We start from the raw sequence: 23,682 nt of genomic DNA, 5'->3' as shown, positions 1-23,682 counted from the left end.
GTCTGCTGGTCACGCTGGGTTTGGCACAGTGGTCCCGCAGGTGCTGCTATCCGGACCGTCTCAGGGTGCGGGTGTTTCTGAACAGGCTCTGAAATGATCTCAGTCTCTCCATCTAATGTGTTACTGGAGCGAGTTGCATCTCAGAGGCTCTTCCAGGTCCTTGTGAAGAGCCCCGGGGCTCTTTGTTGACCGCTCTGTTATTCAGCCACCCAGGGCAGTCTGCAGCAAAGGGAATCTGTGTTGCCACATGTCTCCCTCCACTGGCAGAGAGGAGTGCATCCCGGGGTGTCCTTGCCTCTCACTGCGTTGCACAGAGTCTGCAGCAGGCAGGTGTGTGAGCAAGTTCTGCACAGAGAGGAGTGCATCCCGGGGTGTCCTTGCCTCTCACTGCGTTGCACAGAGTCTGCAGCAGGCAGGTGTGTGAGCAAGTTCTGCACAGAGAGGAGTGCATCCCGGAGTGTCCTTGCTTCTCACTGCGTTGCACAGAGTCTGCAGCAGGCAGGTGTGTGAGCAAGTTCTGCACAGAGAGGAGTGCATCCCGGGGTGTCCTTGCCTCTAACTGCGTTGCACAGTCTGCAGCAGGCAGGTGTGTGTGCAAGTTGTGCACAGAGAGGAGTGCATCCCGGGGTGTCCTTGCCTCTCACTGCATTGTACAGTCTGCAGCAGGCAGGTGTGTGTGCAAGTTGTGCAAGAGAGGAGTGCATCCCGGGGTGTCCTTGCCTCTCACTGCGTTGCACAGTCTACAGCAGGCAGGTGTGTGTGCAAGTTGTGCACAGAGAGGAGTGCATCCCGGGGTGTCCTTGCCTCTCACTGCGTTGCACAGTCTGCGGCAGGCAGGTGTGTGTGCAAGTTGTGCACAAAGAGGAGTGCATCACGGGGTGTCCTTGCCTCTCACTGCGTTGCACACAGTCTGCGGCAGGCAGGTGTGTGTGCAAGTTGTGCACAGAGAGGAGTGCATCCCGGGGTGTCCTGTGCACAGAGAGGAGTGCATCCCGGGGTGTCCTGTGCACAGAGAGGAGTGCATCCCGGGGTGTCCTTGCCTCTCACTGCGTTGCACAGTCTGCAGCAGGCAGGTGTGTGAGCAAGTTGTGCACAGAGAGGAGTGCATCCCGGGGTGTTCTTGCCTCTCACTGCGTTGCACAGTCTGCAGCAGGCAGGTGTGTGTGCAAGTTGTGCACAGAGAGGAGTGCATCCCGGGGTGTCCTTGGCTCTCACTGCGTTGCACAGTCTGCAGCAGGCAGGTGTGTGTGCAGTTGTGCACAGAGAGGAGTGCATCCCGGGGTGTCCTTGCCTCTCACTGCGTTGCACAGTCTGCAGCAGGCAGGTGTGTGTGCAAGTTGTGCACAGAGAGGAGTGCATACCGGGGTGTCCTTGCCTCTCACTGCGTTACACCGTCTGCGGCAGGCAGGTGTGTGTGCAAGTTGTGCACAGAGAGGAGTGCATCCCGGGGTGTCCTTGCCTCTCACTGCGTTGCACCGTCTGCGGCAGGCAGGTGTGTGTGCAAGTTGTGCACAGAGAGGAGTGCATCCCGGGGTGTCCTTGCCCCTCACTGCGTTGCAGAGTCTGCAGCAGGCAGGTGTGTGGTGGCAGCCTGAGCAGCTCCCACCCACTGTGTCACGTGGCCAGGCAGCATCTCCCAGTGGGATTCAATCTGGAGCCAGATCCCCTGGCATCCCTTGGAGAGATCAAGAGGGTTGGGCAGATCCACTGGTTTCTTTGTGGGAAGATCTCCAGTGCCAGCCACCTGCCGTAACCTGTGAGCATTTCTAACCAAGGACCGCCCCTGGCAGCTGATGAATTGCTCCAAAGATCTCTGCCACCCTGCTGGGCATGCCAAGTACATGTCTGTCACTCTTGGTTGCCCTCACACCCCATGGGCACCTGACTCAGAAACTTGTACCCCAGATATCAGGGACTTCCACCCAAGGGCCACCCAAGGGCCAGTGGCTACCAAGACCTGGGCAGGATTATTTACAAGTAATAGGGGAAAGTACACAGCGAGGGAAGCAGCTCACAAGGGGCTGTTATTCGAAAGCGAGGGTTCTTCATGCAAGCACATGAGGAAACTACGAGGTGCAGCAGGTTGCCCGGTCTGAGGCTGGCTGTGAAGCTCGCTGTTGCTTTGTGCATGTCCTCAGCGCTGGTGCATCACAGGCCTGCAGAGATGCTGAGCTTTTCTGCAAGGTAGCTTGAAGACTTGAGGGTGATGGCCTTGTAGATCATACAGTAGTGGTCTGACCCACTTTACATCCTTGGACTCTCTAATAACCACCCGTGGCCCTGGATCTCTCAGGCAGACTGAGAATGAGGGCTCCTGAGGATCTCTGATACTCCTGATATTAGGGTCACCTACCCCAGGGCGCTCAGGCTCTCCAGAACCCCTTACACACTATGGATTCCCACTCTATAGCTCGCTAGATCCCCGCAGACCCCAGATACACTCACCCCTAGGCCAGTGACTAGCTAGACCTAGACAGCAAATCTCCCTAGACCATAGGATCCTTCATTTACCTTAGAGACCAAAGACACCTCTCCAGGACTGGTGGCTACCCAGACCTCTGCAGAATACTCCTTCAGACCCTGGGACCCCCATGGTTCTATGTGCTATGGATTCCTACTCTATAGCTCGCTGGATCTCTGCAGACCCTAGATACACTCACCCCTGGGCCAGTGACTAGCCAGACCTAGACAGCAAATCTCCCTAGACCTTAGGATCCTTCATTTCCCTGTGAGACCAAAGACACCTCTCCAGAACTGGTGGCTACCCAGACCCCTGCAGAATACTCCTTCAGATGCCGGGCCCCCCATGGTTCCATGTGCTATGGATTACCACTCGATAGCTCGCTGGATCTCTGCAGACCCTACATACACTCACCCCTGGGCCAGTGACTAGCCAGACCTAGACAGCAAATCTCCCTAGACCTTAGGATCCTTCATTTACCTTAGAGACCAAAGACACCGCTCCAGGACTGGTGGCCACCCAGACCCCTGCAGAATACTCCTTCAGACCATGGGACCCCCATGGTTCCATGTGCTATGGATTCCCACTCTATAGCTCGCTAGATCTCCGCAGACCCTAGATACACTCACCCCTGGGCCAGTGACTAGCCAGACCTAGACAGCAAATCTCCCTAGACCTTGTGATCCTTCATTTACCTTAGAGACCAAAGACACCTCTCCAGGACTGGTGGCCACCCAGACCCCTGCAGAATACTCCTTCAGATGCTGGGCCCCCCATGATTCAATGTGCTATGGATTACCACTCTATAGCTTGCTGGATCTCTGAAGACCCTAGATACACTCACCCCTGGGCCAGTGACTAGCCAGACCTAGACAGCAAATCTCCCTAGACCATAGGATCCTTCATTTACCATAGAGACCAAGACACCACTCCAGGACCGGTGGCTACCCAGACCTCTGCAGAATACTCCTTCAGACCCTGGGACCCCCATGGTTACACGTGCTATGGATTCCTACTCTATAGCTCGCTGGATCTCTGCAGACCCTAGATACACTCACCCCTGGGCCAGTGACTAGCCAGACCTAGACAGACAATCTCCCTAGACCTCAGGATCCTTCATTTACCTTAGAGATCAAAGACACCTCTCCAGGACTGGTGGCTACCCAGGCCCCTGCAGGATACTCCTTCAGACCCTGGGACCCCCATGGTTCCATGTGCTATGGATTCCCACTCTATAGCTCGCTAGATTTCCGCAGACCCTAGATACACTCACCCCTGGGCCAGTGACTATCCAGACCTAGACAGCAAATCTCCCTAGACCTTAGGATCCTTCATTTCCCTGTGAGACCAAAGACACCTCTTCAGGACTGGTGGCTACCCAGACCCCTGCAGAATATTCCTACAGATGCTGGGCCCCCCATGATTGAATGTGCTATGGATTACCAATCTATAGCTCGCTGGATCTCTGCAGACCCTAGATACACTCACCCTTGGGCCAGTGACTAGCCAGACCTACACAGCAAATCTCCCTAGACCTTAGGATCCTTCATTTCCCTTAGAGACCAAAGATACCTCTGCTACCCAGACCTCTGCAGAATACTCCTTCAGACCCTGGGACCCCCATGGTTCCATGTGCTATGGATTCCTAATCTATAGCTCGCTGGATCCCCCCAGACCCTGGATAAACTCACCCCTGGTCCAGTGACTAGCCAGACCTAGACAGCAAATCTCCATAGACCTTGGGATCCTTCATTTACGTTAGAGACCAAAGACACCGCTCCAGGACTGGTGGCTTCCAGACCCCTGCAGAATACTCCTTCAGATGCTGGGCCCCCCATGATTCAATGTGCTATGGATTACCAGTCTATAGCTCGCTGGATCTCCGCAGACCCTAGATACACTCACCAATAGGCCAGTGACTAGCCAGACCTAGACAGCAAATCTCCCTAGACCTTAGGATCCTTCATTTACGTTAGAGACCAAAGACACCGCTCCAGGACTGGTAGCTTCCCAGACCCCTTCAGAATACTCATTCAGGCCCTGGAACACCCATGGTTCCACGTGCTATGGATTCCCAGTCTATAGCTCGCTGGATCTCTGCAGACCCTAGATACACTTGCCCCTGGGCCAGTGACTAGCCAGACCTAGACAGCAAATCTCCCTAGACCTTAGGATCCTTCATTTTCCTTAGAGACCAAAGACACCTCTCCAGGACTGGTGGCTGCCCAGACCCTTGCAGGATACTCCTTCAGACCCTGGGCCCCCCATGGTTCCATGTGCTATGGATTCCCACTCTATAGCTTGCTAGATCCCCGCAGACCCTAGATACACTCACCCCTGGGCCAGTGACTAGCCAGACCTAGACAGCAAGTGACTAGCCAGACCTAGACAGCAAATCTCCCTAGACCTTGGGATCCTTCGTTTACCTTAGAGACCAAAGACACCACACCTCTCCAGGACTGGTGGCTACCCAGACCCTGCAGAATACTCCTTCAGACCCTGGGACCTCATGATTCAATGTTCTATGGATTACCCTTACTGGTTACTTGACCACCCTCATCCCTGTATACCCCCACATAGTAACACAGCCCTCCCCCCACATAGAAGGCAAGAGAACACCTACCTCCACATTGAGGAAAATGCTTTCCATATCAGGCGTCTTCAGAAATCGCTGCAGTGGCTTCATGAAATACTGGAAAACAGAGGCAGATCGTCACTCAATCAAACCGGGTAAGCAGACAGTACCAAGCAGAAGTAGGTCACCCAGGAAAATCACAGAATGTCATTCAGGAAAGGGACAAAGATGGGACTGGACAGGGCAGAAGAATGTCACTCAAGAAAGTCACAGTGATTAGTAGACGTCAGACGGAAGCATGTCACTCAGGAAACCACCATGCCTGGAGGCACCAGTCAGAAGAAGGCCACTCAGTAAAGGCACAAAGATTGCATGGGTCGAGACTGGTCAGAAGAATGCACTCAGGAAACCCACATGGTGAGGAGATACCAGTTAGAAGGATGTCACTCAAAAAGACCACAAAGCTATGAACGTGCAAGCAGAAGGATGTCACTCAGGAAAAACACAACAATATGAAGGTACAAGCAGAAGGAAGGATGCCACTCAAGAGAACCACAACAATATGAAAAAAAACAAGCAGAAGGATGTCACTCAGGAAACCCACACAGCCATGAATGTACAAGCAGAAGGATGTCACTCAGGAAAAACACACAGCTATGAAGGTACAAGCAGAAGGATGTCACTCAGGAAAAACACACAGCTATGAAGGTACAAGCAGAAGGATGTCACTCAGGAAAACCACAACGATATGAAGGTACAAGTAGAAGGATATCACTCGGGAAAACTACAAAGCTATGAAGATACAAGTAGAAGGATGTCACTCAGAAAATCCACAGCAATATGAAGATACACGCATAAGGATGTCACTGTTAGGCTTGTGTCTTCATTGAAAGAGTTTTTACTTATCATGGCTTGCCTGACACCATAGTGTCAGATCGAGGTTCCCAGTTTACCTTCCGGTACTGGCAGCAGGTGTGTTCCATCCTGGATACCAAGCGGGCACTGAGCTCTGGGTTCCATCCACAGAAGAATGGACAGACGTAATGGTTAAACCAGACCTTGGAAGGATACTTGCGTTGCTTTATCTCTTCTGCTCACGATAACTGGTCCGATTTGCTACCTCAGGCAGAGTATGTCTATAATAATGCTTTGCATACGGCTCTGAAATCAAGCCCGTTCTTTTGTTCATATGGTTTTCACCTGGCCTGTTTTCCTTCTGTGCTGTCAGCAACTTCCCAATTCCCAGCTGTGGATGATCTCATTCGGCAAATTTAGGATGGCCACCGTACAGCTCGGAATTCCTTGCTTGAAGCCCAGAATAGGGCCAAACGTTCGGCTGATCACCACCGCACACCGGCTCCTCTGTTGGTTCCTGGGAACAAAGTCTGGCTGGTGTCTCAGTTTCTGCCTCGACATTTGGTACCCTCCAATCTGGCACCCTGATTCTTTGGTCCTTTTGAGATCGTATGGCTGCGGGGTCCTGCTGCTCTCCAGCTCTGCCTTCCCTTCTCCTGGTCCAGGATCCATCCTGTGTTTCATCTCTCTCAAATCAAATCGGTGGTATTAAATTGCTTTGGTTGGGCGGCTGGGCCTGTCCTCTCCCTATACTGACTGGTACTGGTCCGGAATTCGAGGTATTCGGTATCTGTGATTCCCGCTAATTTTGTGGTTCCCTGCAATACCTTGTGGACTGGAAGGGGTGGACTGCGGATCGTTCTTGGGAGGCTGCTTCCGATGTCCATGTACCCCTGCTGGAACGCCGGTTTCATCCCCTTCATCCTGGCAAGACGGGGGTCCACCCCTTCAGAGGGGGCATACTGTTAGGACTACGGGACTACGCTGGTCCCACTGGCGGCGGTGGAGAAGGACTGGTGTGGTTCTTTGTGATTCCTCCAACATGGCACCCCTGGGTGTTTGCAGCATTTCAGCTTCTATCCCTCCCGTGTGTCTGGCTCTGCCCACTCCTCTACCAGGAAGCTGTAATGAGGCACCACAGCACTGCAGTCTGCATGTCACTACTCTGTCCAGAGGACGCTTCGTAAATCCAGTCCTTGGGACATATTGTCTTGCATTCATGCCCTCTATCTTCTGTCTTTAGCTAATCCTTTTCTATCTGCTACAGCCCGCTCCTTCTCGTTCTCCCCATTCGCTGGGTACGCGAGGTTCAGCATCGCTCATTTTCGGGTATGCTGGGACGTTGCTATGCAACGGTACACTCGCGTTTAACGCTCATTTCTTTAGAAAGACGCTTCGCTTATGAACATACTCACAATCATATTCCTAGATCCTTTCCCTTGCCGATACCCCACCTCCCAGGATTTTTCCAATCTCCCCAAGAAAGCAGATTCCAGAATCCAGAGCGTCTCAACATCCTTTCACTTTGCACAGCTAGAAGCTTGCGCGGGACCGACGCATGACCCCGCCTTTGTTCTAAGTTCACAGCAGCTACAGAATACATTTCTATCGTCATGCAGCCACCCAGGCCAAGACCCTCTATGCCCCAGGGCTTGGTGTCACACAGGCAGGACATCTCCTACTTCTATTTGCTTGCTACGCTCCGCTTGCCATTCCTGAATCATCCTTTCTATGATCTCTCACACAGCTCTTCAGACTCTGACCTGTCCGGCTCCCACCAGTAATTCAAGAAAGCACAAGGCTCCCCAGGTTACACTTCTTTCTCGTCTACTATTCTGTTTCTCTCAGCACAATCTACCCTTCTTCTATTTCATTAGGAAAACAACATTCTGTGAACACCCTTCCAACTCCTGAAGAAGATAGGATCCCTGCCACTCCAGAGCTACGAATCCTGACCTCCTGCTTAACGCCACCGAAGTATACATTCGATCAGGGTTTTTTCCCCCCAGGGTTTCCCTGGGGGTACTGGCCTTCCTCTCCCTGTTCATCAGTGGAGGGGCTCAGGGCTCACAGGGGAGCGTCTCTATAGCAGCAGCTTGCTTCAGCTGATCCAGGTTAGTGAATCCGTGATCTGTAATTCCGTAACGTGTTGTACTTTAACAGTCACTCAGGAAAAGCACTATGATATGAAGGTACAAGCAGAAGGATGTCACTCAGGAAAACCACAACGATATCCAGGTAGAAGCATAAGGATGTCACTCAGGAAAAACACAATGATATGAAGGTACAAGCAGAAGGATGTCACTCAGGAAAACCACAAAGCTATGAAGGTACAAGCAGAAGGAGGTCACTCAGGAAACCCTCAAAGCTATGAAGGTACAAGTAGAAGGATGTCACTCAGGAAAACTACAAAGCTATGAAGGTACAAGCAGAAGGATGTCACTCAGGAAAACCACAATGCTATAAAGGTACAAGCAGAAGGATGTCACTCAGGAAAACCACAATGCTATAAAGGTACAAGCAGAAGGATGTCACTCAGGAAAACCACAATGCTATAAAGGTACAAGCAGAAGGAGGTCACTCAGGAAACCCTCAAAGCTATGAAGGTACAAGTAGAAGGATGTCACTCAGGAAAACTACAAAGCTATGAAGGTACAAGCAGAAGGATGTCACTCAGGAAAACTACAAAGCTATGAAGGTACAAGCAGAAGGATGTCACTCAGGAAAACCACAATGCTATAAAGGTACAAGCAGAAGGATGTCACTCAGGAAAACCACAATGACCCTTCATCTGCTTGAAGAAGAAGTCCTATATCCAATCCCGCATCTCTGGGGCCACTAACAACACGGCTGAATTGATAGAAATCTGCAAGGAACTCGCCAATCCTACGGCAGTCTCCATTTCACTTCTGCCATCCCTGACCCTCTGCACTGCACTGACCTCCCATGTCTTAACCAAAACTCAGGACATCCTGTCCTCACTCTCCTCTACATCCCTCTCTTCGCCCTCACCCGCTCTCAGGCCTCCCTTGGCCCCCTCTCCTCCTACTGTCCTCTTTCTCGCCCATATCACCTGGTGAGGCTTCTAGACAAGCCCTCTCTATGAAAGTCTCTTCGAAACAGGTGCTCCCCTGCTTCTCCAGAACTATCAAGGGCAACATTGCCTCTCTTGCCCCAGCCTGGGCTGATTTCTGCAATCACTCCTTTGCGACTGGCTCCTTCCCGCCACTCCTCAAGCACTCCCTTGTGCACCCTCTCCTCAAAAAGCCTTCTGCTGACCCCTCCTGCCCGGCTAACTACCACCCTTTCTCCATTACCCCATTTCCCGAGTAAACCCCTGCAGCAGCTGGTAATCACCCAGTTGATCCACCAAACTGAATCTGTTGGTTGGTTTCACGACCACCAGCCTGGCTTCATTGCAGCCAGAAGCACGGAAACTGCTCTATTGAACACCCGTGATGACTTGCTCTCTAATCTCGAGTCTAACTCTCCCTTCGTTCTCATTCCTCTTAAACTTTCCTTTGCCTTTGATACGTTCAATCATGCCACCTTTATAAACTGGCTCTGTAATAGATTTGGCATCACAAACCTGGCACTGATTGACCTCCTTCTTCTCTGACCGACCAGCCCAGGTTCAACTGGGCCCTTTTCACTCCTCCATCACACTCTCCACCTGCGGCGTCCCTCAGGGCTCTATTCTCTCAACGTGGCTCTTCAACATCTGCATTGCCTCTCTAGCCCATCTGATCTCTGCCCTCTCTCCTCAATCTGTTTTCTCTGATATTGGGGTCAGTTGGCTACAGTCATTATGTAAACGTATGTGTTGAAATATCCCAGGGGGAGTTATTGGATCAGTTCGGCTTCCATTATCAACCTTCATTATTTGGTACCACCCTACACAATTATCAAGAGAATCCATCCACTTACACAAGTCATGAAAGTTATTACACAGATTCCATTCTTGATGATGTTAGCTTTTACCAACCCCCCTTTATCAGAGGGAATCTGTGTCTTTGGATTTCCTTCCAAGTCAGACAGGGATCCCGGGAGAGTCATGAGACTTGGGATTACATTCAGACACTGTTTCGTTGCACAGGAGCAATGTAGGTAGGGAAGACATGTCAGAACTCATGTCATTTGAATGTGGGGCTGCACCATTAATATCGTCAATTGTTGATCCTGTGCCCATATCTCCGGCCAGCCACTTCACTTTTACTCATTATAGACAAAGATTCCATGCGTTGGCAAGGCGAATGACGACCCTAATGTGATAGGCTGGAGCCAGCTGGTACGACCCTAGTGTGATGGGCTTGAGACAGCTGGAGGAAGCAGGGACGACCCTAGTGTGATAGGCTGGTGCCAGATGGAGGAAGCAAAGACGACCCTAATGTGATAGACTGGAGCCAGATGGAGGAAGCGGGGACCGGGTACCAGTGCCAGCCCAACCAATGCCTTGGGACAGTGTTAGTGCGTGGAAATGTGTGATGGCAGGCTACACATAGCTTCACAATATACTTAGAGGGGGGTTTTCAGCAGGTCAGAAGATCCTGTCTAATATAGGGTTGGCTTAAAATGAAGTGCCGACCATGTAAAGACTGGAGGGGGGGTATCTGTACCTCTGCCCTGTATATGGTTGGGACAGAGGCACAGAGCCCCCCAGCCAAGGTTCTCTATTTGGTAGCTTGGATGAGCAACCAAGGCTTAAGTTCTCAGGGGGTGATGCAGGCTGGTTCTTAAGTACAGGGTAGTCCACAAGCACCGACAAAGGAAGGTCCACACACTATGTTTGTTTGTTTGTTTGTTTTATTATTTATAATGCGCGCCAGACCCAGGGGTATCAGGGCGCAGCAGTTACAAGACAGTGCAAAGCTTAGTTACAGTGAATCAAAGTGTGAAACATTAATTACAGAGCAGGATAAACTGCTATTTACAAAAGTTACAGGCATTATGTACAATGTTATCCCCATAGGTAACATTTACTAACTCATAAAGTAAAATACATTTCTTACAGTGGCAGAATTTGCAGATATTTTCAATATAGCGAATGTTATATACACAGAACGCCAGGCGGGGGTTGTCGATTTGGGAAGGGCTTTGTTGGTTACAATTCAGTAGATATCATGTGAGTTAATGTTCATTGGCTTTCAGCCACAGGATGGTGTTGGTTCTAAACTGTGTTATGTGCTAACACAGTTCTTTATATAAAATAAGGCTCAGTAATATATATACATAATTAATAACACTTTGTACTTTGGTTATGATAGTGGCAATATGGTATAGACTCTATGTGGTACCACACAATACTCATACTCATAAAACATGCACCAACTGCTGACAGTCTTTAAAAAGCATGTGAATTGCTAAGCAAGGGGTGACGGCATAGGTTAAGGAAGAAATAGAGTTAATTTCAGAACATATGCAGTATACTTTCTTTAGACATAAATAGTGATACTGTGTGATTATCTCCCCACCTGGGCAACCTGTAAGGGAACAGTTAGGGAGTACGTTATCTTGTCTATTACAGCCCAGTCCATAAATGTTCAATAATGTTCTGCATTACTTATACAGGTTCCACCACCCCAAAGTACCTGAGAGGCTGCAGGAGAACAGGATCCAAGACATGTCTGGAGCCCCTGGATGACTCCTGAGGCTGGATGGTGCTCTTCCTCTACACAGTACCTTTGGTCCCTGGGTAGGCGGAGGGATAGAGGTTCTTGGCTTCACTCGACAGGACCCCTTGAGGATGGATTCCCTTTGCAAAAAGGAGTTACTGGGATGTCGAGACCAAGCAAAAAAGAGGAACCAGACAGTGTCAGAAAGGCAGCACTATCAGTCTTCGCAGTGGAATCTGTTGGCGGGTCGTTACTTCGGCTGTGGAAGTCCCATGAAGGTGAAACTTGCTGTGGATTCTGAAAAGGCTAAGACCCCTAGGGATCTTGGATGCCTTTCGGTGGTGCCGGGTGCAGTGGCAGAAATAGGTGTTGGGTTACAGGATTTCGTGGTTTACCGACTTTTGGTTCTTCGGTGCTACAGATGCAGCATGGACTCTGGATGACTTCTGTAGACCTGGACTCGACCAGTGGGCTGGACTATGGACCCTCACCAAGGCTGGAGCCTCGGGACATCTTCTTCGGTTTTTGGTGGCCCGAAAACCGTCGGCAGACCTTCCTCTGCAAACAGTGAACTGGGATCTTCTTCAGTGGGAAAAAGTGGTCAGATGTCGTGTCAGGGATGTCCCTTTAAAGATTCTTTGATCAGGTGGAACCTTCACAGCTACGGGTGTCAAGGAGCTCTATGCCAGCGTACCCCCTCTTCTGGGTGATACATAGCAATCTGGCTTCCAGCGATCACGAACACTCCTCCAGACCCTGGGTGACACAACTGGACTTCTTCGGATCGAGATGTCCAAGTTCTCCTCTTCTGGACTCATGAAGACCCTTTCTCTGGATGGCAGCCACACAGAACTGGCTTCCAGGGTACTCCTGATGAAGAGTAGCAGGTGCTCGATGGTCCTTCGTAGCTCGGGAGGAGGTTGCCTATCTAGGTCCTCTCTTGGATTAGTCCTTGGAAGAACACAACAGCTTTCAGATTACTTGAAGAAATGCTGCAGCAGACTTCTTCCTCCAGATGCGTTCCAGGGAACAGATTTTTCTTGCTTCAGCTTCGACCTCAGCTTCTGAACAAATTGGTGAGTGACAGGTCACCAGGCATAGACATGTGATCTCCATTCACTCTGGCTGAGCCAAGCTCAGACAGCCAATCACACAGAAGGGCCTTCATGCAGGCAGGCAGCCAATCAGACTCACAGGCATTCAGGCCATTCACCCAAACCAGACACCCATAACAACAAATGTGGATTGGAGTAAGCACCCAACCTTTCAGAAGACATTGCATTCACTCCAGTTCCAGTCAGGGCTGGCCCATGCATTGTGTCACACAACCAGACACTCACAACACAGAATTTGAGTTGACTTTATACTCCATTCATACAGGTTCCACCCAAGGGTGTATCCACAACACACAGTCCCCGGGAAGGCTGCAGCCAGTCTGGCAGGACGCAGCCGCAGAGCCATAGATGGTATTTCTGCCCAACAGCCAGTCAGGAGGAAAGGACAGAGACCCAGGGCTTCCCATGACTTTGTGAAAAAAAGGTAAAAGGCAAAAGAAACCAAAAGACTACAGAGGCCTTCTTGCCTTTGCCCAGGAATCCATTGATTTCTATGGCATGGACTGGGTGTTCCAAAAATGGGGGACACTCAGAGCCACTGTCAAGCCAGCATGTAGCTGCCGCCAACCTATACCCTGCTTAGTGGGCAACACATAGGTGCCCAAAACACACACAAGGGGTGCAAGGGAGTACCCGCACCCATGTGCGCCATAAGAGTATCCCATGAGTGTTGTTCCTGTCCCTCCAAAAGGCACTCCCAGCATCACAGACCAGATACAGGCAAGAGGGCAAAATGCTGGGAGTAGTGCCCTGCAGACCAGATGAAGGCTGAAGGGTCCAATGATGAGGAACCATGACCTGGGAACAGAGATACACTAGTAGGCGTAGAGCTAGGGGAGAGAAACATTGGGACCAGAGACTGACAAGCTGGAACATTAGACAGGTTAGGGACCCAGGGCTGTGGAATGTTGCCATGGTACAAGAGAATGACACAAGTCACTTGCGTGTCTGGATGTCCTGAGAGGTCTATCTGACATCATCTGGAGATATCCTGAGATGGTTGTGTGATACCTGGTGGTGATGCCCGGAGGGGTTTTTGGGATAATTACTGGTTGATGTCATGGAAGGTTCACGTGGCAGACACCATGTGGTGCCGAAGTGTGTGTGCAGTACCTTGAAGTGATGTCCTGAGAAGTGCGTGTGGTCTCATGTGGTTATGGTGTCAGATGTGTGTGTGCTATCTTGTGGTGATGTCCTGAGTAGTGCGTGTGGTTTCATGTGGTAATGGTGTCAGAGGTGTGTGTGCTATCTTGTGGTGATGTCCTGAGATTTGTGTGTGGTTTCATGTGGTAATGCTGTCATAGGGGTGTGTGGTATCTTGTGGTGATATCCTAAGATGTATGTTTGGTTTTCATGTGGTAATGTTGTCAGAGGTGGGTGTGGTATCTTGAGCTGGTTCCTGAGATTTGTGTGCCATTTTATGTGGTAATGGTGACAGAGGTATGGTTTAAGTTACTTACCTGTAACTGTTGTTCTCCAGCGTGAGTCTGGCATGGATTCACATGCTCATGAATATTCCCCGTCGTCGTCAGGCTGGGACTCCTCAGTAAAAAGAAAAACAGTTTAACTTTCACTTAAAAACTGTATTTCTCTGCTAAACTAATAACTGTCCTGTGGGTCATACTGCCCACTCCAATGACGGTCCTCTCCCTAGGCCCCTCCTCGGGCAGACATCTTCAGATTTGGTAAGTACGTAAAGTGGCAATATGACCAAGAAGAGATGTAGAGGGGTCAGAGGGAGGGTTCGCATGTGAATCCATGCCAGACCCATGCTGGAGAACAATAGTTACAGGTAAGGAACTTGTTCCTTCTCCAGCATGAGGTCTGGCATGGATTCACATGCTCATGAATAACGAATACACAGCAGTACACATTACACATCCACGGGAGGTGGCAAGGCTCAACAGAAGCAATAATCCTTACCTATGGAACAGACTCACCTCAGCACTGCCTGGCTGACTCTGTACTCCTCCCTGGAATCCCTGTTGACGCAGTAGAACTTCGTGAAGGTGTGCGTGAATCTCCGCGTAGCAGCCCTGCAGATGTCCAGGAGGGGTACACCAGACAGGTACGCTGTCGTCACAGCGATCGCTCTGGTGGAATGGGCTCTGGGGCGGCCGGGCAGCGCTTGGTTTGCCAACCGGTGACAGTGAGTGATCCAGCCGGGAACCACCTTGATATGGAAGCCTTGGACAGGGCCTTCCCATGGTTCACAGGACCAAAGTTCACGAACTGTTGCAAAGTCTTCCAAAAACCTCTTTGTGCGTGCCAAGTAGAACTTCAAGGCACAAGCAACATCCAGCGAGTGCAAGGCCCTTTCCACCAGCGACAAAAGTTTTGGGAAAAAAACAGGTAACACCAAAGGCTCATTGAGGTGGAACTCCGACTGAACCTTCGGCATGAAAGAGCGATGCGTACGCAACACCACCCTCAATTCGTGGAAAGTCAGGTACGGTTGCCTGCAGGATAGGGCCTGGATCTCACCTACCCTTCTGGCAAAGGTGATGGCCACAAGGAAAGCCGTTTTCCATGAGAGAAACTTGAGTGGGGCCTGATGAATCAGCTCGAAGGGGGCCCCCAAGAACCTTGTCAGAACCACGTTGAGGTCCCACACCAGGGCAGGAGCCTTCACCGGTGAGAAAGAGTGGAAAAATCCTTTGAGAAACTCCTTGATGAGTCAGTGGGACCAAAGTGACGGATTTTCCTGGGGTAGCCACCAGATGTACCTTGATAGAGGCGTGTGCCAGTCCAGCCTTGGCCAAGGATAGCAAGTATGGAAGGATCTGTGGGTAATCTTCTGAGACCAGCACAATGTAGCGAAACGCTTCCACTTGTGACCGTAGCACTTCAAGGTCGACGACACGCTGGCCTTGGCGAAGACCTCTCTGCAGTCTGCTGGCAACTCATACCCTCCAAACTCTAGGGCTGCAGGAGCCAAGCCCTAAGGTTCAGCGATCCTGGTTCATGATGAATAATTATGCCTCTTTCTCTGGTGAGCATATCTGGACCCAATGGGAGCTTGACCCGAGGCAACGCTGACAGGCTGAAAAGGCCTGGATACCAAATCTGCCTCGGCCACGCCGGGGCGATGAGTATCATTCTGCATCAACTCTGACACAGAGCATGAGAGGGAACGGGGAACGCTACAGACACAGCCCGTCAGGACGCGTTCCCTAGGCTGCTCGGCTGATGGAATCTACTGGCAAACCTCTGGCATTTGGAGTTCACTGCTGTGGCAAACAGATCGATTTGGGGTCTTCCCCATTCAACAAACAGATGGTCCACCTGATCCTGCCGAAGTTCTCACTCATGACAGGAATGCAGTTCCCTGCTTAGAGAGTCTGCAATGGTGTTCTTGACTCCCACCAGGTGGAGAGGAATGAGGAACATCACCAATCAGACGGCCCAGTGCCACAAGTCCTGCGCTTCATTGGAGAGCGCTGGGGATCAAGTGCCCCTTTGCATCCTGATGTAGAACATGGTGGTGGTGTTGTCCGTGAATATCCTCATCACCTTGCGTTTCAGAGATGGTAGGAACAACTTGAGGGCCAAGAACACAGCCCGTAGCTCCAGGATGTTGATATGAAGATCCTACTCTTCCGTCAGCCATAGGCCTCTGGCGTGCAGACGTCTGGTGTGCGTTCGCCAACCTTCCAGGGAGGCATCCGTGGTGACTCTCCTGGTATGGGGGTGTTGAAATCGCATGCCCTGGGCGATGTTGGAGCGGACGCCCCACCATCCTATCACCGGACAGAACTCTTCGTTGAGAAATATCTTTTCTGAGAAGCATCCAGACACCTGTATCCAGCGGGCATCCAGGAACTTCTTTGGGGGTTGCATCTGCAACCTGCAGAGACGGACGAGGTAGAAGCGGGACGACATCATGCCCATTAAAGACTTGATGGCCCGCACTGTGACTCTCTTTGTTGACAACAGCCGTTGCACCTTTCCTTGAATGGTTGCTATCCTCTAGTCTGAGGATGAAGACACTGTGTTGAGTCTGGTGCCGAGGAGCAGCACGTTCTGCGATGGCGTTAAGCAGGACTTTGGATAGTTGACAGAGAATCCCAGATCTGTCAATAGTCGGACTGATGTCTCTGTGTGTTCGTCAGCCAGCTCCTGAAAGGGGGCATTGTATCAGCCAGTTTTCCAGTAAAGGGTATACATGTATGCCCTGTAGGCATAGATGGGCCACCACTGGTGCCAGGCATTTCGTGAACACTCTTGGGGCCGACTTCAAGACAAAGGGTAGGGCCTTGAGCTGGTAGCGCTGGGTCTGCACCGCGAAGCGTAGACCTTTCCGATGTTTCTTGTGAATGGGGACGCCGGAATAGGAGTCCTCCTATTCCATCGATTTTCTTGAAGTCTCTTTTTTCCAGTTGGCCGAGGACGTGTTGCAACGTGACCTTCCTGAATTTTTGGGACTTTAATTATTTGTTCGGACATCGTAGGTCCAGGATGGGCCTCCAGCCCACTGTCCTCTTTCTGACTAGAAAGTATCTGGAACAAGCCTTGGCAGCCGGCCTTTCACTTGCCTTGCGCCTACCATGAGCGCCTTCCTTTTGGCCTTGCGCCTTTGATTCAAGAAGCCCTCCTTCTTCGTTTCCTCAGGCACCAGCTGGAATTGCTCTGAGGCCATGACGATCATGGAGTGGAAAGATCCCACCTCATCAGGTGGAGACGACATATGTGGAGCATCCAAATTTGGCGATTCATCAGCTGTTGCGACAATGTCTTCATCATCCGTCGCAGTGGCCGTATCTGTTCCCGTACACGTGTCTGGGTCTGCAGGGGGTGAACGGACCCAACGTGGTGGAGGAGGCTGATATGGGGGCATCGGATGACGCTTCCTCTTCTTCGCTGGAGGCTGATCAGGGACCTGGGGGACCACAGGTACAAGAATCAGAGGCATCCTCATCTGGATCTCTGACACCAAGGTGTGTAGAGTCTACAGAATATTTAAGGAAATGTCCCTTGGCTGAGAAGGCATAACAGGAAAACTAGGCCCTGCTCCACTGTCGCCGTCATCCGAATCTTCAACATCCTCGTGGACCATGTGTAAAGGACTCTTGATCTTCGTTGTCCTAGGACGAGACCTCCATGGTTTGGGCGACGGCCTGGGAGAGCTGTTTCGGGCGCTCCTCGCCCCCCCTTTTTACCCCTTGAGGGTCTTGAACCTGGGCCTTGGACGATTTAACCCCTTCTGGTGTACCTGCAGACTTTGCCAAAGTCACTGCAGTGGTGTCGCGCCTTGGGGGCAGGGACACTTTCTGAGCCGTGGGAGCTACCCTTGTAGGATCAGCGCCTGTAGCTGCCGTGGTAGCATTAGTCGTCAACGGAGCCGCCGACGAGGCCTTTGCCAGTTGAGCCTGCTTAGGCTGTGCGGCTTTCTTCTCCTCCGTCCGCGGCTTCTCGGATTTCTCATGTAGTTTACCCGGGGTAGATAACTTCCTTTTGAAGAGGAGCTTGATGGTAGGCTGCCAATGGAGGCAGAAGGTGATGCTGATGGCGCCCTCTCCACCTTGGGACCCGCTTCTGCGGCGACGCTGGTGAACTCGGACTTGCGGCTCTTGGCCTTATTTTGGGCCCCCCATGGATGAGGCACCCTCAAAGGACTTAGAAGACCGTTCCTCGGACCAGCCGGTCCTGAGCGAGGCATGACCCTGCTTGGAGCACAGGTCAGAGGCTGTGGCGTTAAGGCATGCCTCCAGCCTACTACACCTGTCCTTCGTCGTTTTCTTGGAGAAACCGAGTCATATCTTGCACTACACTTCCTGGCCCGGGTGCAGGCAGGAGAGGCATTGCAGGTGCTTGTACTGAACAAACACATTCCGTAGCCCGCCTTTGTTGCAGGGCCTGAAGAGGGACCTTTCCTCCTTCTTCTTCTCTGTCATGGTCAGAGGGCGCAAAGTAGGCCCAAGAGGCCTTATAGAATCTTCGATGGATCTTCGCCCTTGAGGGGAGTGGAACTTTACCGACAACGGGTCCCCGCTGTTGGCAGATGAAAAGAGCACACATGCTTCTTTGAAACAAAAATTTAATGTTTTCTGTCGAAAACACACAAAAACGTACAACTAGCTCAGAGAGCAAACTCGAGGACTCCCAACATTGAAGCATGCAGTAAAAATCTGAAGACGGCTGCCAAAGGAGGGGCTTAAGGAGAGGACAGCCATTGGATGGGGGCAGTATGACACAGAGGACAGTGATTGGTTTCAAGGAAAAATACAGTTTTTAAGTGAAAGTAAAACTGTTTTTCTTCTACTGAGGATTCCCAGCCTGACGACACGGAATATTCATGAGCATGTGAATCCATGCCAGACGCCATGCTGGAGAAGTGTGGGATCTTTTGGTGCTGTCCTTAGAGGTGTGTATGGCCCCGCTTTACCAATGTATGCACAGGTCTCTTCCATTAGGCATGGGATTCAGGGTGGTGACCCAGGTCCAGACAGTATCTCTTACCTGATGGATGGACTCCAGCGTGTCGGTGTACTTTTCCTCCGTCTGCTGGATCTCTTGCAGGCAACAGCTTCTCTTGTCCACTTCTGTTTTTGGCTGTTGTAATGACAATTAATAAGGATGGGCTTCTTCATTGCACAATAATTAACAACCTGCTGCGTTAACCTGGGCCCTATATTGTCTATTTCACTCACTAGTTGCCACATTAAGGAGCCCCCTCTGGCTTCTGTAGCATCTGTTACATCTGTTTAAGACTCGGGGCAGGCAGCGTGTCCAGGGAAGGTTGCAGCCTTGCGCCACTCTCTCTGCTGCAGGCTGTTCCATGGATAGGACACCTCTACTGGGGGAGGGGTTTCTCATTGGACCTATCCCTCTACTATGGCGGCTCTAAGGGCCACTCCTCTGTTGGTGACTGTTGCATGAACCCACCACCACCACCACCACCAACACTCAAGTCTACTCCCTGCATCTGGATCCACAAACCTGCACCGGGGGAGCCTCGCTCTTCATCAGGTCTTCATAGATTTCATCCCCTTCGTCCTCCTCCATATCCACACAGTCGTACAGCTCATCGTCCTCCTCCACAGTATCACTGCATGGGGAAACGGGTAGGAAATTAAGAAAGGAACATGTGCACCATGCAGTGTACTACCCGGCCACCATTACTGTGCGAGCCCAATCGGCCATAAAAAAACATGATGGCTGCTGCCATTTTCCATTACAATGGCGGCCAGGGAGTGAGGAGCGCTGGGACCGGAGTGTAAAGCTCCGGTGCAGGAGGTTAGTGGGCAGTGAGGTGGGGTGAGGAAAGGGCGAGGGATGTCTTTGGGGTTGGAGGGTGGAGACATGGTGAGGAAACAGGGAGAGACTCCCTGTTGCCTCCCCACAATCAATATGGTTCCACCCGGGAAGGGGGCCTTGTGTGGCTGGAAAAGGGGGCGGTTCACAGTGTGTTCTCGTCCGCTTTTTCAGCCACCTGTTTGAGTGCTTTTCCCCATGTGTGAAAACAGTATGAAAGACAGGTACATTGTCGAAATCCTACAGGTGCGTCAGTAAAATTCAGGTGTATTGTGGGAGTGTGGGTGTGCTGTTATTGACGGAGGAACATGTGGTTATCTGAACTCTCAGCAGAACTTCGCACATTTTTTAAAATAATCCCATTGGGCACTTACTCGATTTGGTCGGAAAGTCCGCTGTAGATGTCCTCATCAGCCAAGCTGTCCTCAGTGGGGAAAGGTCTAAAAAGACACAACAACACACATCAGCAATGCCTGGTGACCAATGGAGAACCTGGAGTGCTTGAGATATAGGGAACCCGAAAACACCCTCCCCGGCTTCTACAGCGCCCTCAGAAACAAGATAAGACCAGGGACAGATTCACAAAGGTATACTCTTGAACACCTCAAACAAAGTCATATGCATTTCACTCACCTCATCTCAAGGCCACCTCCAAAATAATATCATCTCAAACAGCATCCTAAAATGCCTTTACTATTTTCACCAAGATCTAGCGAATCAACCTATTACACATTACCAGACTCAAGATTCACGCTATAAGGTTCAGTTTTACCCTTATCTACTCCAGAGCGCCTTAAATGTATAACCTCCCAAGGGGACCTATCCCCATCTATTCTAACCACCTTAAAAACAAGATATTCTCAAATTGCTTCAAATGTATCTACTTCAGCCCACCTTAAAAAAAGATGATCTCAAACACGTTCACACTTATTTACTTCAGCCCACCTTAAAAAAAGATGATCTCAAACACGTTCACACTTATTTACTTCAGCCCACCTTAAAAAAAGATGATCTCAAACACGTTCACACTTATTTACTTCAGCCCACCTTAAAAAAAGATGATCTCAAACAGGCCCTCACTTGTCTATTTCAGCCCACCTTAAGAACAAGTTTATATCAAAGAGCTCTCCCTCATCTATGGCAGTTAGCCATCAAAAGAAGATAAACTGACTCAGCCTCAGCCACCTCAGCCACCTCAGCCAGTTCTAATCCGAACAACCACAAGAAGATAAACTCAAACAGCTTGAGTTAGTGAAGCGCCCCTCAAGGAGGATCAAAGCTGGGGTACCTTCTTTAAGGTGTACTTCAGCTCCCCTCATACAGAATGACCCCAACAGGCTTCACCCAGGTCTGCTGCAGCTCACCTGAAGTGAGATCATAACCCAGATTTCCATCAGTGAACCCTGGAAACAAGGCCATCCAAAAATAACTCTTCCAGACATGCCAACCCCCCCGATTTTGAAATGAAAAGTACAGCAAAATATTGCTATTTTTCACATACTCCCGCCTGAAATAATTCTAGCCCCAATGCATGCCTATGGGGAAATTAATTTCTCCCGAATTCTCTCGTGAAATCTCCCTCCCAGGTGCCTCAGAATGTTGGCATCTATGCTCTTCACAAGTTCTAATACAGCCATCTTCAAGAGCCATAGTCCAGCTCCCTGAGCTATGCAGCGCACCCCAAAAAACGTCGCCAGAAACAGCAACAACATATAATCGTGGGCACGCCAGGAACAAGGGAACCGCACGCGTCAACTTCTACTGAAGCTTTATAAGTAAAAGCGCTTTGCCCACAACTACTGCACCCAGCGCAGTAACATTGCCTTCGCAAACAGGTGGTCTGCGCACACACCACCTGAGGGATGTGATACTCCGGCACCCTGGAATATATTCACACCTGAACCCTGGAATTCATAAACACATGCACCTTTTCCTGTGCTCGTATGTGAACCACCAGAAATTACTTACACAATGCCTTTTTCCTGGGCAGCCGCGGTGTAGGACAAGATGGACAAGGTGTCGATAACCTGCAGGGGAGAAGAAACAGTTTCAACATGGAGCCAATGAAGCAGCGGGTACATCAAGCAATGGCTGCCTCTGTGCTTCCCTACTGAGGGAGCAAGAACCTGAGGGAGCCAATGAAGCAGCGGTACATCAAGCAATGGCTGCCTCTGTGCTTTCCTACTAAGGGAGCAAGGACCCGAGGGAGCCAATGAAGCAGCAGGTACATCAAGCAATGGCTGCCTCGGTGCTTCCCTACTGAGGGAGCAAGAACCTGAGGGAGCCAATGAAGCAGCGGTACATCAAGCAATGGCTGCCTCTGTGCTTTCCTACTAAGGGAGCAAGGACCCGAGGGAGCCAATGAAGCAGCGGGTACATCAAGCAATGGCTGCCTCTGTGCTTTCCTACTAAGGGAGCAAGGACCGGAGGGAGCCAAAGAAGCAGCAGGCACATCAAGCAATGGCTGCCTCTGTGCTTTCCTACTGAGGCATAAAGAACCCGAGGGAGTCAATGGAGCAGCGGGTACATCAAGCAATGGCTGCCTCTGTGCTTTCATACTGAGGGATAAAGAACCTGAGGGAGCCAATGAAGCAGTAGGCTCCTTAAGCTATGGCTACCTCTGTGCATTCCTACTAAGGGAGCAAGGACCCGAGGGAGCCAATGAAGCAGCAGGGACATCAAGTAATGGCTGCCTCTGTGCTTTCCTACTAAGGGAGCAAGGACCGGAGGGAGCCAAAGAAGCAGCAGGTACATCAAGCAATGGCTGCCTCTGTGCTTTCATACTGAGGGATAAAGAACCTGAGGGAGCCAATGAAGCAGCGGGTACATCAAGCAATGGCTACCTCTGTGCTTTCCTACTAAGGGAGCAAGGACCCGAGGGAGCCAATGAAGCAGCGGGTACATCAAGCAATGGCTGCCTCTGTGCTTTCCTACTGAGGGATAAAAAACCTGAGGGAGCCAATGAAGCAGCAGGGACATCAAGCAATGCCTACCTCTGTGCTTTCCTACTAAGGGAGCAAGGACCGGAGGGAGCCAATGAAGCAGTGGGTACATCAAGCAATGGATGCCTCTGTGCTTTACTACCAAGGGAGCAAGAACCCGAGGGAGCCAATGAAGCAGCAGGGACATCAAGCAATGGCTGCCTCTGTGCTTTACTACCAAGGGAGCAAGAACCCGAGGGAGCCAATGAAGCAGCAGGGACATCAAGCAATGGCTGCCTCTGTGCTTTCCTACTAAGGGAGCAAGGACTGGAGGGAGCCAATGAAGCAGTGGGTACATCAAGCAATGGCTGCCTCTGTGCTTCCCTACTGAGGGATAAAGAACCCGCGGGAGCCAATGAAGCAGCAGGGACATCAAGCAATGGCTGCCTCTGTGCTTTCCTACTAAGGGAGCAAGGACCCGAGGGAGCCAATGAAGCAGCGGGTACATCAAGCAATGGCTGCCTCTGTGCTTTCCTACTAAGGGAGCAAGGACTGGAGGGAGCCAAAGAAGCAGCAGGTACATCAAGCAATGGCTGCCTCTGTGCTTTCCTACTGAGGCATAAAGAACCCGAGGGAGTCAATGAAGCAGCGGGTACATCAAGCAATGGCTGCCTCTGTGCTTTCATACTGAGGGATAAAGAACCTGAGGGAGCCAATGAAGCAGTAGGCTCATTAAGCTATGGCTACCTCTGTGCTTTCCTACTAAGGGAGCAAGGACCCGAGGGAGCCAATGAAGCAGCAGGGACATCAAGTAATGGCTGCCTCAGTGCTTTCCTACTGAGGGAGCAAGAACCTGAGGGAGCCAATGAAGCAGCGGTACATCAAGCAA

General features: G+C 50.9%; 1 protein-coding gene across 1 annotated transcript in view; it reads right to left on the bottom strand.

The window, feature by feature from the left end:
- Positions 1-23,682, bottom strand: part of VAV1 (vav guanine nucleotide exchange factor 1) — a 1,439,562-nt gene that overhangs the window by 1,084,515 nt on the left and 331,365 nt on the right. The window contains exons 3-7 of the mRNA XM_069604429.1: positions 21,841-21,899; positions 20,247-20,312; positions 19,558-19,666; positions 19,078-19,170; positions 5,085-5,153 (exon numbers count right to left, since the gene is read on the bottom strand). Coding sequence (XP_069460530.1) covers positions 5,085-5,153; positions 19,078-19,170; positions 19,558-19,666; positions 20,247-20,312; positions 21,841-21,899 — 396 coding nt within the window. The remainder of the gene's footprint in view (positions 1-5,084; positions 5,154-19,077; positions 19,171-19,557; positions 19,667-20,246; positions 20,313-21,840; positions 21,900-23,682) is intronic.

Source organism: Ambystoma mexicanum, chromosome 3q, assembly GCF_040938575.1.
Source record: "Ambystoma mexicanum isolate Mex_15411 chromosome 3q, UKY_AmexF1_1, whole genome shotgun sequence".
Lineage (NCBI taxonomy): Eukaryota > Metazoa > Chordata > Amphibia > Caudata > Ambystomatidae > Ambystoma > Ambystoma mexicanum.
Note: the sequence above shows the minus strand (reverse complement) of the source record. Positions and strands in the feature narration are given on the sequence as shown.